Genomic DNA, 13,801 nt, shown 5'->3' with positions numbered 1-13,801 from the left:
GAAGCATCCTCTGCAGTTCTTTGTTCACATCTGCTACATGCACACAAGGTTTATTGCAGGAGATTTCTATGCTCGATTTCTCTCTCTCTCTCTCTCTCTCTCCTTCCTTTATTTTTTTTTTTAAATGTCCCCTTTGCTTCTCTGGTGGTTCATCTTACAGAAGCATTATCCTCTTTCTAACATGGCTTGTCCTTTAATGAAGTGAAAATAAATGAAGGAGAACAGGGAATGGGGAGAGCATGCTGCGAGGCAGCTGGAGGGCTTGGTAATAAAAGAGGCAGGTTGATTAGTCAGCAGTGCGGCCTCAGACCTGGCTGCCTGGATCTAGCCTCACACACAGCTTGTCATCTTTTTGCCTCATGGAGCAGGGTGCCTCCAGCCAGCATTGCTGTTGTGACCTGTATGTTGTGAATGCTGTGCCATATGTTCCAGAATCAACACCTGTATTGTACACAGATGGGTTCCTGTCCTACTTACCTGCTTTTTTTTTTAATAATGCATTTGACTTTTGCTTTTTTTGTTACCTCATGTAACTTACCTCCAGAAATTCTTGCATTTCTTCAGTGTTTCCCCCTTTGCTGCTTTTGCAGCCTGTGTAATGAGGGTTTTGACATCTGTAAGATTAACAATAAAATTGTAACTTAAGCTGCAGAATATGGTGATAGGTTTACCTAAAGTAAATGTCCATTTGAATGCTGGACACTGTATTGCAGAGCTGTCCTGCAACATTGAAAAGAACATTACACACTTAGGAGTCTTTTTTTGTTTCTGACTTTGATATTTTGTGTCCTTTACTCTTGCTTTCTTAAGGAGATAGTGGAGTACCATCCTTCATGGGAATACGGTTATAGTGAGGGTATCCTTCCTGCTTTTTCTTTCCTTTGTGTCTCTCCGAGGAAGCGTTTTGGCTGGTCTACTTCTAATGATGCCATGGCTATACTCCATATGTATATGGAAAAAACGGGAAAAAAACGTACATGCAGTCCTCTTGTCCATTGCATTGAAAAGGAGGTGTCAGGAAGAACAGATTGCAAAAATAATGATTCAGAAGCCGTTTTAAACAGCTCAAGATTATCCACCCAGCCACTTAGTAGTAGTTTATGAACTGCCTTTTTCAGCTACTTGTCAATAGACCTTTAAACTTTTCTTGCATTTTTTCTTCTTTTGCTTTTGTTCCTTTCACAAGGAGCTACTTTTCATGGTAGCAAGGTACCATGGAGGACTACAAAATTGCTTTTTATAATAACCTTAAAAATGCTGTCTAAAATAAATGAGCCTAGGCTGTAACAGCTGAAACGTATTCTTAGGTATGCATTAGTCAGCTATCAGTGCATGGAATTAGCCCCCTTTGAGCAGCTCGCTCAAGGAAGGCAATTCTAGCTGAGTAATGCAAGCTCTGTTATGGCATACGACTGTGTTATGCTTCCATTTGGCTGAAGGCTGGTAGAGGTGGGGATGGGGAGCTCCTATTTCTTGCTATATCAGTCTTTGGGGAACAGACTTGAGGGTTTGTTTTGTTTTTTGTTTTCTTTTTATTTTTGGCTACTTCCCATCCTCTGAGGCCCAAAGCAGTTGTCACCACAAATAGCTTTGATGAGATGTTCTCTAGAGTCAGTTGGCACCTTCCGCCGCACATCTTGTGGGGTGCTAGTTTGCTTTCTTCCAAGTTGCATAGGACACACGGTGATCAGCCTGTTTCTAATCTGAAAGCCCTAATATTGTATGTGGAATGGGCCTGGCATTTGTGTGGACTTCAGGAGGAAAACTGATTAGCCAGATCACCAGAGAAGGTCTGGATTCTGTGTGTGTATTTGTCTGTGTAAGAATAGCTGAAATAACTGATAAAAGATATGTGATTGAGGTTCCCTTTCTAGGTATGCAACATGCATGTGAGTAGTTCTTAGTGACTTCAGGTTTTGTTCCCACTAAGCCTTGCCAGCTCCTAACACAGTTAAAATGATGTAAAAAACAGCAAACTGATATATTTTCAATATTGCATGCCATTGTGGAATAGTATTGGTTAGTGAGGATTAGGTAGAGACTAAGATGCGCAGGTCTGTTGAGGCTGGGTATCCTGTCTTCTCTTGACCTGTGTGGAAGAAAGAAAAGATTTTTAAAAAAACACTGTAGAATTGGTTGTGGATGTCATCCATGTTACCTTGGTCTGTGACGGGGAGGACAGTGAGGTCATTTCTCTCGTCTGAGGTAGCACACACATGTAAAGCGGGTGACATGAGCAGTTAATGTTACAGAGAGCATTATCTGGCTTCTTTCACTGACTCGGATGCTTTATTTCTTGTCTTAGCCATAGACTGGAAGGATGGTAAAAAGCACAAGTACAGCCGCCCATCAGAGTCTCCTTCTCAATACCAAGGTAAGAAGGCATGTTTCATCTCTCTTCCTTTCTACTCCCTTTTTTTTCCCTCCTCAGAGCTTACTGAGTTGCTTAGAACTTAGAAATTTCAGCATGCCAAGTTAGTTTACAGATACAAACTGCTTTCAACAGTCCTCATATGTTTACCTCTGACCACAGTAAAAAATTACTGAGAAGACGTCAGCTTCTCAGTAATACAGCTAAAGCATTTTTAATTTAAGCAAGAGAAAGCGAATCTGTTTCTTACTATCCAATCTTGAGTGCCAATTGGGAGATTCTGCTCATATTTTTACATGTATCCTAGATCTAAAGGACTTCCTTACTCCTATGTGAACTCTTCTTGCACGTTCATGAAAGTGGTTAACACAGCCCTAGTGCTGTAGGGTGGATGTGGTGTGACTGTAGCAGACCACTGAATACTACACGTTCCCTCTTTCCCAGCAGCAGGAAGTTGGCTCCTACCCCAGCAGACAGGAGCCCCTTGTGAGTCAGCCCAGCTGGCAGTCTCTTCAGAGCTAAGGCCAAGCAATGGAGGTAGTAGCACAAGAGTTAATCACTTCCCTCTCCCTTTGGAGATCATGCTTTATCCAGTTCACTGACAGGGCACGTTGTGGTCCTGTGCAGAGCATCTGCAGATTAAGTTTACAGAACTGACAGTTCCTGTTATCTCTCGTGGGGCATATGCAGGCAACTTCCAACTGTATGGCATTTATGTAAGGTTTGTATAATTTAGTAAAAGACTTCAGGGCTCATATTCTGCTTACAAGCATAGATTAAAAAGTTGGGTGTCGAGATTTCCCACCAAGTACGTTGCAGAGCCATAAGAAACTAAAGCACTGCCTGAGTTAAATCATTTCTAACGGAAAAAACATATATGCCTTGGTGAAAGGCACTCTTGTGTTTCTTAGAACCCCTGTGAGAGCTGAAGTGGCTATTGTGCCTTGGAGGCTCAGTTAGCATGGGCCTTGAGGTGGGATTCAGGACTGTGGTTCTCAAACAATTTGGACTGTGGCCACCATCAGTCTTTAGCATTCTTTTCTGTGGCTTATCATCTGTCCTTATCTAACTTTGATTGAAGCCCTGCAGATCACAGTTTAGGAAGCACCTTCTCCAAGGGGAGGGAGCTCTTTAGCACCTCACAGAAAGTCCTGGGTCCTCTGTGACCTCATGCTGAGCCCTAGATGCTGTTACAGGGCACTGTCACGGTTCACATATCCTGTGTATAGTGAACCTTCAGGTCTGTGGGGGTTCCACTGCAGTTTCTTCTGTGCTGCACAGGATGCCGTTCCCATGTGTTAGAGGACTGACTTTTGTTCAGTGACAAGGGTGATTTGAAGTGGAGTTCTCTGTGAAATTCAATGGCTTTGCCATTATCATTCGGGATAAGCCTGTGCACCAACCTCAGTAAATCTCAGAACCTACAGACCTAGGACTGGAATGCCATCGACATGCTGTTATATGTGTTACTTGTGTGCTCAGTGAGTGCATGGTATAACAGTAGGGATCGCCTCCCTGTGAGAAACACTAAACAACATGTCACAGCCCATAAAGCTTGGTTACATAGCAATGAGTATGCAACTACAGCAGCTTTCTGGCAAACAGCATTCCATAGTACAGCATGGAAGGATTTTTTTTCTCAAAGTTAAAATTGAATTGGGACACCTCTGAAAGGAAGCAAAGCAGACAGCATGTTGATATCTGAAATCTATTAATTTTGCTTCACACATTGTATTTTTTCTGAACAAGACATTGGAGTAAGCAGTATTATGTTATCAGTTCTAGCCGTCATTGATGGAAAACGTGCAACTAGATTGATAGCTTAACAAAGTGCCCGGAAACTGAAACAAAATAGGAAGTGCAGGAACTGTGCCACTACAGTGAGAGAACTTGGCTCTGTGGAAAGCTGTGCCATGTTGGCAGGGAAGGCCACTGTTGCATTTGGATCTGCGAGCAGAGATGATATACTGATAATTTTTGTACTGAGTTTGATCATACTGTGCTACTTTCATGTGCTGCCTTGATAGTAGTTAGCAGACACACATATGGGATGCAGACTCTAATGGGATGCCTTGGTCTGGGTAGGGCACGTTCTCCTTCACAGATGTGACCTGAAATGCACATGCATCATTTCAGTTGGATTGATGACCCCTTTTGGAAGTTGAATTGAGCTTTGGGAGTTGAAATGCTAATGGAACCCAAACCAGGCTTCAGTTGAAGACAGAAACTCCATCTTCGTTTAAATTCTGGGCAGAAAATAAACATTAAAGGCAACGTTATGAGAATACAAACACAAGGGTGCAGAGTTGTATTGTTCACAACTACTGTAGTTTGACTCCTTGGGTATATGGAGTATTTTGTCTATAGTAAATATTTTTGAAGGCTAAGAGATGAGAGCCCCATTCTGACACACTGTCTGCAAGTAGCATCTTCAGTAGGATTAAGCACACAGTAAGGTACTTTCCCAAGGCAAGCAAAAGTGACAAAGTCACCTTTAATAGGCATTTTCACAGCTGAGTTAAGGGAAGTCATATCAGTTTATAATCCTTGGCTTTTGTTTAGATCACAGTTGTAATTACAGCAATGTGGTGTTTCTTGATAAATGTCTTCTCTCATTTCTTACTGTTAAATAAGAACTGATGTACGTGAAACTGAGGAACAAGATCCAGTCACATGAGCGATCATTCCGATTTGTGAGGGTGTGATGTACTCTGCAAGAGGAGCTGGAAGAGCAAAAGAGAAGTCAGAGACCAGGGAAAATAAAGGATGGATTTAGGACTGACAGGATATTTTGTATACTGTACTGGAAGCCAACAACAGCTGGAGGCCAAGACTTCCCTTTTGCTTTCCATAGTGAGAGAAGATTTCAGTCTCTAAAGGCAGTTCTGTCCTTGGCATTCCTGCTCTATCACCAGTAAAAGGGACATTTTAGCACTGGCTGAAGTGCTAGTTTTGCATGAAGCAGAATTAACTAGGAATTGGATTAAAGCCACCAGCCTTTTTTGACAGGCACTTGAAAAACATTTTCCAGTGGCTATCTACCTGGGCCAAATATGAAGCAAGCATCTCAGAGACAAAAATATCCTGTCCCACCACATTAAGACGTGTGATTTATTAATGTGAATAAGAATACTGAGAGAATATAAAATACAAGATAGTTAGCCCTTGCTAACTAGAAGACCAAACAAGATATTCCTGATATTTCCCTTTGGCCTTATAATCTCTGTATGCAGCGTGCCTGTAAAATGGCGTCAGCAGGCACCCAGCAGCTTTGGCATTCAATATCCCGGCCTCTTATTAGATAGCACATCTGGTATGCTAGGCTTTAGAACAGATACGTTTGGAAATGAACAGTGTTTGGAATTGAGTTTGGATCGATACAGCAAGCAGGATTTGGGTAAAGTCCAGAGGACCTAAGGTTAAGACGCCGAGCCTGATATATCTGTCTTAAACAGTACCCACTGTTTTTCAAGTACAGAGCTCTGGACTTGTTCTCTACTCCCTTAGTTAAGAGTCTTAAGTAACTCCTGCTTTTTTTTCCTATTTTGTTGGCTGCTTTCCCTTTGTTGTAAAAAGCCCAACTTTTGTGTTATGCCATTTTCTACTTGTTCTTTTTTTGCCTTAGTTTTGCACATTTTTTTAGGTTGAAGTTGATCATATTTCATTATGTTTAAAAGTACTTCGAAATTCCTAGATAAAAAAAACATTGTGTTATGAGCTAAATATCATTACTGTTTTCATTTGAAACCGTTCCCTACAGTTTGTACTGGGCTCCCTCTCATGTTAAGGCAAAGGTGAGAGCCTTAAAGTTCAGGTTGCATTTCCTGTCCTATTTTGTGAGTAATTCTGAAAAAGAAGCACAGATTTTAATTATGCTTGTCAATCCGTATTTATATAAAGAAATTACCAATGGAGAAGGAAGGAAGACTTACTCTGCTGTATTATTTTTATTTGTTGTTAGAATTTAGGGAAGCCTTTCTGCTGCTCCTGCTTTTCTTTGCAAAACAAGTCATCAAAAATGTGAGTCATAAGTAGTCGCAGTTTTAGTGTTGTGTGCGTCTTCGTATGATAGTTTGATCCCAACAGACTTTAGAATTAATTTCAAATAAGTTCCGTGTCCAAATGCTATTTTTAGAGGCACACAGCTGTCTCAGAAATTTGCTGCTCCCGCTGGAATTTTATAGCATTGATCACTACTGCAATGTGAACTGCTATAGAAAAGCAGAATGGCTTCAGTTAGTTCAAGTAAGTGAAAAGTGGAAGGATTAAAACCATAACTAGCTTTAGTATTGAGGGATTGAAACCAGCGGAAGGGAGAGTGAGTTTTTTAAAAATAAAATTGTCAAAAGCAGCTGATCCTTTTTAAGAAATTTGTTCAGGCCTGCACTCCTCACCCTGGAAATTGTCACCGCAGGCATCCTCTTTGCTCCAGAGAAAAGTGCCTCTGAAGGGCCATGGACCTCCTAAGTGTGATTCCAGTCTTGGATGAGGCCAGATCTGGAATCAAAGCTAATGGGTGGGATGTATCCAGGTATTTTCATGTCAAGAGTACCAGGCATTGTATAGAATCCTGTGTTCAATCTGGGTTATGCTTTGGTTTTATATTTATTACAGAACTTTCATACAAAGAGTTCCGTTGATACATGTGAGTGTAAAATCGTACATTCAGTTAACCCAAAAGAATTTTTTTGTGAGATTATCATTACAGTGAAATACTTAATTTCTTCAGTGTAAGATTGCAGGCCGAAAAGAAAGTATGTGGGAGCTGATGGAAACGTACTCTGAAGAAAGGAGAGCTGCTGTCAGAGTCTGTAAACAGAAATATATTAAGCCAGTATGGCAGTGAAACTAGTTTATTTTTTCTGTTCTTTTCCACTGTATTTAAAATGTGCTAGCGATCTGCATGGGAGGTGGCAGGAAAGCAGTGCTTGTTATTTATTTGGAGCTCTTAGATTATGAAGCCCTTAAGGGTTCTCTGTACACGTGAGACAGAACAAAAATAATGTGTGTTGATCTTAATGTCTGATTTTTTTTTTAGAGATGTGGTGGGCACTGCAGTAGCTGAAATGGCTCTTAACATAGCTTTTGTTTTGAAAATAAACTGATTAAAAGCTTGACATGAAAAAGGGAAGCGGTAACTGACTCTTTAATTGTGCTGCCTCCAATGCTCTTGAAATGACTTGAAAACAATGGTCTCTTGGGAGCTATTGAGATGAATTCAAGCTAATGTCATGCTGGAAGGATCCCTTCCCAGCTGCTCAGTCTAAATGGCAAAAGTCATGATTTGCTTGGATCGCGGGAGCTTTTAATTCCTCATTTAATTGCAAGTTCCCCTTGATGGCATATTGCTTTTACTGTTCCTGGATATACATGGAAGAGTGGTGCAGTCAGTGATAAAATATACTTCCCCCAACAGCAGTACTCAACTGAAGGGGCTTTGGTGGTGAATACGACCTGCTCTGCTCAGTGAATTGCTGCCTAGAGGATCCCTGCCTTCAGTCCTGCTAAGCTGTGGACTTTGTGTCTGTTTCAGGAAATTAATTACTGGTCTGTCCGCTCATCAGCTACTGGAGACTGGGTGATACCTGCCCACATCTGCTGGTTTCTTAAGACAGGATGTGTGCATGTTGGACAGGGGGTATCAGTGTTAAGGTGTGAACCATAAAGTCGTCAGAATGTAAAGTTTTCTGTTGATTTAGGCTGCCTTTAGCTCTTATCCCTCTGTGATTTTTCATAATCCCCAGACTGCGCATGTGTTTAGTCTATGATTTTTAAGGGGCAGTTGTCTAGAAGACTCCACGGATTCCAGTCTTTGCTAGATATTCTATATTAAGATATAGGCTGTGATCCTCACTTTTTGCAGACGTACATGAGCAGCATAGAGGCAGTGACATGCTGTAGGCAACATCATGCTTTGTTCTGCCTGTCAGCCGCAGTTGTAAATCTTTTGTAGTCACAAACATCAGAGGATCTTGATGAAAGCATGTTGCCTGTGAACACCTTCTCTGTGAGAAGTGGAGAACTGCTGGCCTTCAGAGTCCTGTCATCCCTTTTCTGAGCTTTTTTGCTCATAAGTTCCTATTTGAATCCTTTTTTCTCTTCTCAGGTCACTTCACCTGGGAGAAATACCTGAAGGAGACATGTGCCATCCCAGCTCCTGCTCATTGCTTCAAGCAGGTAAGTGGGTGAATGGAGACAAGAAAGGCCAGGGAGAATGGTCTGTTTGTGACCCAAACAGTTCTGTGCCTTAGGATAGGCCCTCTTTATTGACAAGGAAATGCTTAAGGATATTAGAGACCTAACAGCAATCTAAGTGTGTTGGAGCACAGATAAAACAGATATGTTTCGACACTGCAGATGTTACAGAACAGCACAGAAGATTTAACTCTCAGATGTGCACGGATGGGAATGTTGGAACACTTTTTTTCTCTGCTAAGCAAAGGCCCTTGGAATTCTGAGTAGTCTATGATAAAATTTCTTCTGGATCCTGTCCAAAAATGGAGATTTTCTACAGAATTCTTTAGATCTTTGTGAGTAGAATAGTGACCTCTTGGGCATCAGGTATTTGACTGTGTAGGTTACTATGTCGAAAGGGGATCCTGGATTGAGTTGGCATGTCATGTGTAGGTCAGAATGGAGGGCAGCAGCACAGGGTAATATCTTTTTGGGTCTTGGAGCTTTATGCTAGGTGGATGATTTTCTTCTGGGCATCTTTTCAGGAGAAAGATAGGTCTAGTTATCTAGATGATGATGTGCCAAAAGATGGTAGTCTGAGTGGCACACCTTCCAGGGCTCACTGAACTTTTTTGCTGCAGTATGGTGCCTGCTTGCATGCTATGCTTGGAGGATGCTCTCAGTCTTTAGCAGAACCGATTTTGATGCATCTAGGGTTAAGCTCTATAACTGAGATGGTGCACATATTAGAAATCCTGGCTCTTACTGGGTCCCTGTTCTGTTCTTTGCAGTCATACACTCCACCTACCAATGAATTCAAGATCAGTATGAAACTGGAAGCCCAGGACCCCAGGAATACCACCTCCACTTGTATTGCTACCGTGGTGGGTCTGACAGGTGCACGCCTCCGCCTGCGTCTCGATGGCAGTGATAACAAGAATGACTTCTGGCGGCTGGTGGACTCGGCTGAAATCCAACCCATAGGAAACTGTGAGAAGAATGGAGGGATGCTGCAGCCTCCCCTGGGTGAGCAGAAGCTGTTCTGTCCAGCCAGTGTCAAGCACCCATGTCATCTGTGGGGATGTGATCAGCTTTTATTTCTGTACTTGGGACAGACACGTGGACTGCCCACGCCTACTACTGTGAGGTAGAACAGTCCTATTAGCTTGGGCTGTTAGTCAGATGTATCCCATACTGGGTCTGTATTTCCCTGTTCAGTTCATGGTATGGGAAGGGAGATGTTTTGGAGCGCAGATGAAAGCTCTTTACACTCAGATTAGTTGCTTGCACTCTTTGCAGCTCAAGCACCGGCTTAACATATGCTGACTATGCTGTCATTCCTTATGAAATTATCCCTCTATTTTTTAAAGGAAAACCACATTTTCCAGCCTTTCATACGAAAAAATCCCAGAGCCACTCAGTTTCCAAGATTACAAAGAAGAAAAGGAAGGGCAGCCAGCAGTCCTAGTGACCCATGGGTATGGGCAGTACAATTGAAGGCAGAGTGACCATGATGGCTTTTTCACAGAATCACAGAATGGTTGAGGTTGGAAGGGACCTCTAGAGATCTAGTCCAACCCTGCTGCTCAAGCAGGGCCACCTAGAGCACGTTGCCCAAGACCCTGTCCAGACGGCTTTTGAACATCTCCAAGGATGGAGACTCCACAAACTCTCTGGGCAGCCTGTCCCAATGCTCTGTCACCCTCACAGCAAAGAAGTTTTTCCTCATGTTCAGATGGAACTTCCTGTGGTTCAGTTTCTGCCCGTTGCCTCTTGTCCTGTTGCTGGGCACCACGGAGAAGAGTCGGGCCCCATCCTCTCGACACCCTCCCTTCAGATACTTGTACACATTGATGAGATCCCCTCTCAGTCTTCTCTTCTCCAGGCGGAACAGTGGCAGCTCCCTCAGTCTTTCTTCATGGGAGAGATGCTCCAGTCCCCTAATCCTCTTTGTAGGCCTCCGCTGGACTCTCTCCAGTAGCGCCATGTCTCTCTTGGACTGGGGAGCCCAGAATTGGACACAGGACTCCAGGTGAGGCCTCACCAGGGCTGAGGAGAGGGGCAGGATCACCTCCCTCCACCTGCTGGCAACACTCTGCCTGATGCACCCCAGCATCCCATTGGCCTTCTTGGCCACAAGGGCACAATTACTGGCTCATGCTGAACTTGTTGTCCACCAGGACACCCAGGTCCTTCTCTGCAGAGCTACTTCCCAGCAGGTCAGCCCCCAGCCTGTACTGCTGCATGGGGTTATTCCCCTCCAGATGCAGGACCCTGCACTTGCCTTTGTTGAACTTCAGGAGGTTCCTCTCCGCCCACCTCTCCAGCCTGTCCAGGTCCCTCTGAATGGCAGCACAGTCTTCTGGTGTGTTAGCCTCTCCCCCCAGTTTAGTATCATCAGCAAACTTGCTGAGGGTGCACTCTGTCCCTTCCTTCAGGTCATTGATGAATATATTGAACAAGACTGGGCCCAGTACTGACCCCTGGGGGACACCGCTAGCCACAGGCCTCCCACTAGACTCCACGCCGCTGACCACAACCCTCTGAGCTCTGCCATGCAGCCAGTTCTCAATCCACCTCACTCTCCACTCATCCAGCCCACGCTTCCTGAGCTTGCCTGTGAGGATGTGATGGGAGACAGTGTCCAAAGCCTTGCTGAAGTCCAGGGAGACAACATCCACTGCTCTGCCCTCATCTCCCCAGCCAGTCATTCCAGCAGAGAAGGCTCTCAGATTGGTCAAGAATGATTTCTCTTTGGTGAATTCATGCTGACTGCTCCTGATCACCTTGTCCTCCACATGCTTAGTGAGGACCTCCAGAATGGGTTGTTCCATCACCTTTCCAGGGATGGAGGTGAGGCTGACAGGCCTGTAGTTTCCTGGCTCCTCCTTCTTGCCCTTTTGGAAGGCTGGCGTGACACTGGCTTTCTTCCAGGCCTCAGGCACCTCTCCTGTTCTCCAGGACCTTGCCAAGATGATGGAGAGTGGCTTAGCAAGAACATCCGCCAGCTCCCTCAGCTCTCGTGGGTGTATCCCATTGGGGCCCATGGACTTGGGGATGTCAGGTTTGTCCAAATGTTCTCTAACGCGATCCTCCTCCACCAAGGGAAAGTCTTCCTTTCTCCAGCCTTCCTCTCTTGTCTCCAGGGTCTGGGATTCCTGAGGACTGGCCTTAGCAGTAAAGGCTGAAGCAAAGAAGGCATTCAATATCTCTGCCTTCTCCATGTCCTCTGTCACCAGTGTCCCTGCCCCATTCAGCAGCGGGCCCACGTTTCCCCTAGTCTTCCTTTTGCTATTGATGTGTGTGAAGAAGCCCTTCTCGTTGTCCTTGGCATCCCTTGCCAGATTTAATTCCAAATGGGCCTTAGCCTTCCTCGTCACATCCCTGCATACTCTGACAGTGTCCCTTATAGTCCTCTCAAGCGGCCTGTCCCCTTTTCCACCTCCGGTAGACTTCCTTCTTCCGTGTGAGTTTTGTCAGGAGTTCCTTGCTCATCCATGCAGGTCTCCTGCCCGCTTTGCTCGACTTCTTCCTCAGAGGGATGCACCAATCTTGAGCCTGCAGGAAGGGATGCTTGAATATTAACCAGCTCTGCTGGAGCCCCCTTCCTTCTAGGGCCCTACCCCATGAGATTCCTCCAAGAAGGTCCCTGAAGAGGCCAAAGTTAGCTCTCCTCAAGTCCAGCGTCGCAATCCTACTTACCACCCTGCTCCCTCCTCGGAGGATCCCGAACTCCACCACCTCGTGGTCACTGCAGCCAGGGCTGCCCCCAGCCTTCACATCTCCAAACAGAGCTTCTTGGTTTGTTAGTGCAAGGTCCAGCAGCACACCTCTCCTCCTTGACTTCTCCACCACCTGCGTCAAAAAGTTATCCTCGATGCGCTGCGGGAACCTCCTCGACTGTTGGTGTCTAGCTGTGCTCTCTTCCCAGCAGATGTCAGGGTGGTTGAAGTGCCCCATGAGAACCAGGGCCTGTGATGGTGAGGCTACTTCCAGCGCTCTGTAGAAGGCCTCATCGACTTCCTCTTCCTGATCAGGTTACTTCCTCTTCCTGAGCAGGTGAAACACCCCCAAATAATATCCAGCTGATCTACAGGAATGGAAGCAACCTTGTGTTAAAAATACTTTTATTTATAGTTTTTCCTGGAAAACCATTTGTGGCCTTTGGTGGAAGTACAGGTTAAATTGCAATGGGGCTTTTGGGATCACCTTTCTGAAGAAGGAAGAAGCATATAAGCAAGTGCATATTGCGGCAGGCACATCACGCTACGCAAAGCTGTGTGTATGTAAATCTAATTATACCCTTTCCCTTCATGTTTGCTACAGACAGAACCTGCCACAGCTATTAACATTAGAGCTGCATTTTTTTGTGTCATTTTAATGCATGCTACTGTCCCTTTTCAGACATTTCTTTGAAACCCTGGTCCAAGTGCTCCCATCTCCTGTGCATTCTTCCCAGGAAGCATGTGTTGCCTTTCTCAGTTCAGCAGTATAGAGGCTCCTTCTGTGCCTTTTCTGAGTTTTACCGGCAGATGGCAATAAATATAATTGAGTTGCAGAGCAAAGCTTCACTTGCAGCTGTGCCAGAAGAGTTGGTTAGTAGTCTGTGGAAGACGTCTGCTTGCCCAGCTCTGGTGCAGCTAACTGTATCGCTTACTTAACCAAAAGCTAAACAAGAGCAATTCTGTTGTGCCCAGCATAAATTTGGGTAATAAATAGCTGGCTGTGCAGCCTCTACCTTTGTCCTTTCTCCCTGCAGAGTGCAAGAGCCCAGAAGAGCTCTATGGTAAGGATCGTCAGTGGTCCTTGTACCATTGTTCATGTGTACACATCTTGTACTGCTCCTCTTTTGCCCTTCTAGGGGCTTAGCTCTCTCCTCCCCTGAGTTACGTGACCAGCTTTTTCAGTACCCAGGCTGATTTGACAATGTCACAAGGCTGACAAAGTGGCCTTTACTGAATTGGTTGTGTCCTGGCATTTAGGCCCTGGCAAAACTTTGCAATATTGATCACCGCTGCAGGTCCATGGGATGTTCTCCATGTAGGTCCAGTCCCAGAGTTAACTTCAAAATCCTGCAAAAACATAAAGTGCAATGCCATGTTCAGCTGAGCACAGAAGCTCTGTGCAGGAAGCTGCACTTTTAGCCAAGATGATGTTTTGTGATATCTGGATCCTTTTGTGGTCGTGCTTTCCAGATCTGCATTTTCTATACTGTCAGTTATCTCCTTGTGATCTTCTTCAACGGGACACTCCATG

The 13,801-nt window shown here is 44.6% G+C and overlaps 1 protein-coding gene across 8 annotated transcripts in view; it reads left to right on the top strand.

The window, feature by feature from the left end:
• SCMH1 (Scm polycomb group protein homolog 1) overlaps nucleotides 1–13,801 on the top strand; it is an 86,752-nt gene that overhangs the window by 24,597 nt on the left and 48,354 nt on the right. For all 8 annotated transcript variants that reach the window (XR_011136001.1, XM_068917374.1, XM_068917373.1 and 5 more), the window contains 3 exons: nucleotides 2,306–2,374; nucleotides 8,478–8,548; nucleotides 9,337–9,571. Coding sequence is in view for 7 of the 8 variants with exons in the window: in XM_068917374.1 (XP_068773475.1) it covers nucleotides 2,306–2,374; nucleotides 8,478–8,548; nucleotides 9,337–9,571 (375 nt within the window). In the remaining variant the exon portion in view is untranslated. The remainder of the gene's footprint in view (nucleotides 1–2,305; nucleotides 2,375–8,477; nucleotides 8,549–9,336; nucleotides 9,572–13,801) is intronic.

The sequence above is a fragment of the Struthio camelus genome, chromosome 23, assembly GCF_040807025.1.
Source record: "Struthio camelus isolate bStrCam1 chromosome 23, bStrCam1.hap1, whole genome shotgun sequence".
NCBI classification, from domain to species: Eukaryota; Metazoa; Chordata; class Aves; order Struthioniformes; family Struthionidae; genus Struthio; species Struthio camelus.
This window is presented reverse-complemented; position numbering and strand designations above follow the sequence as displayed.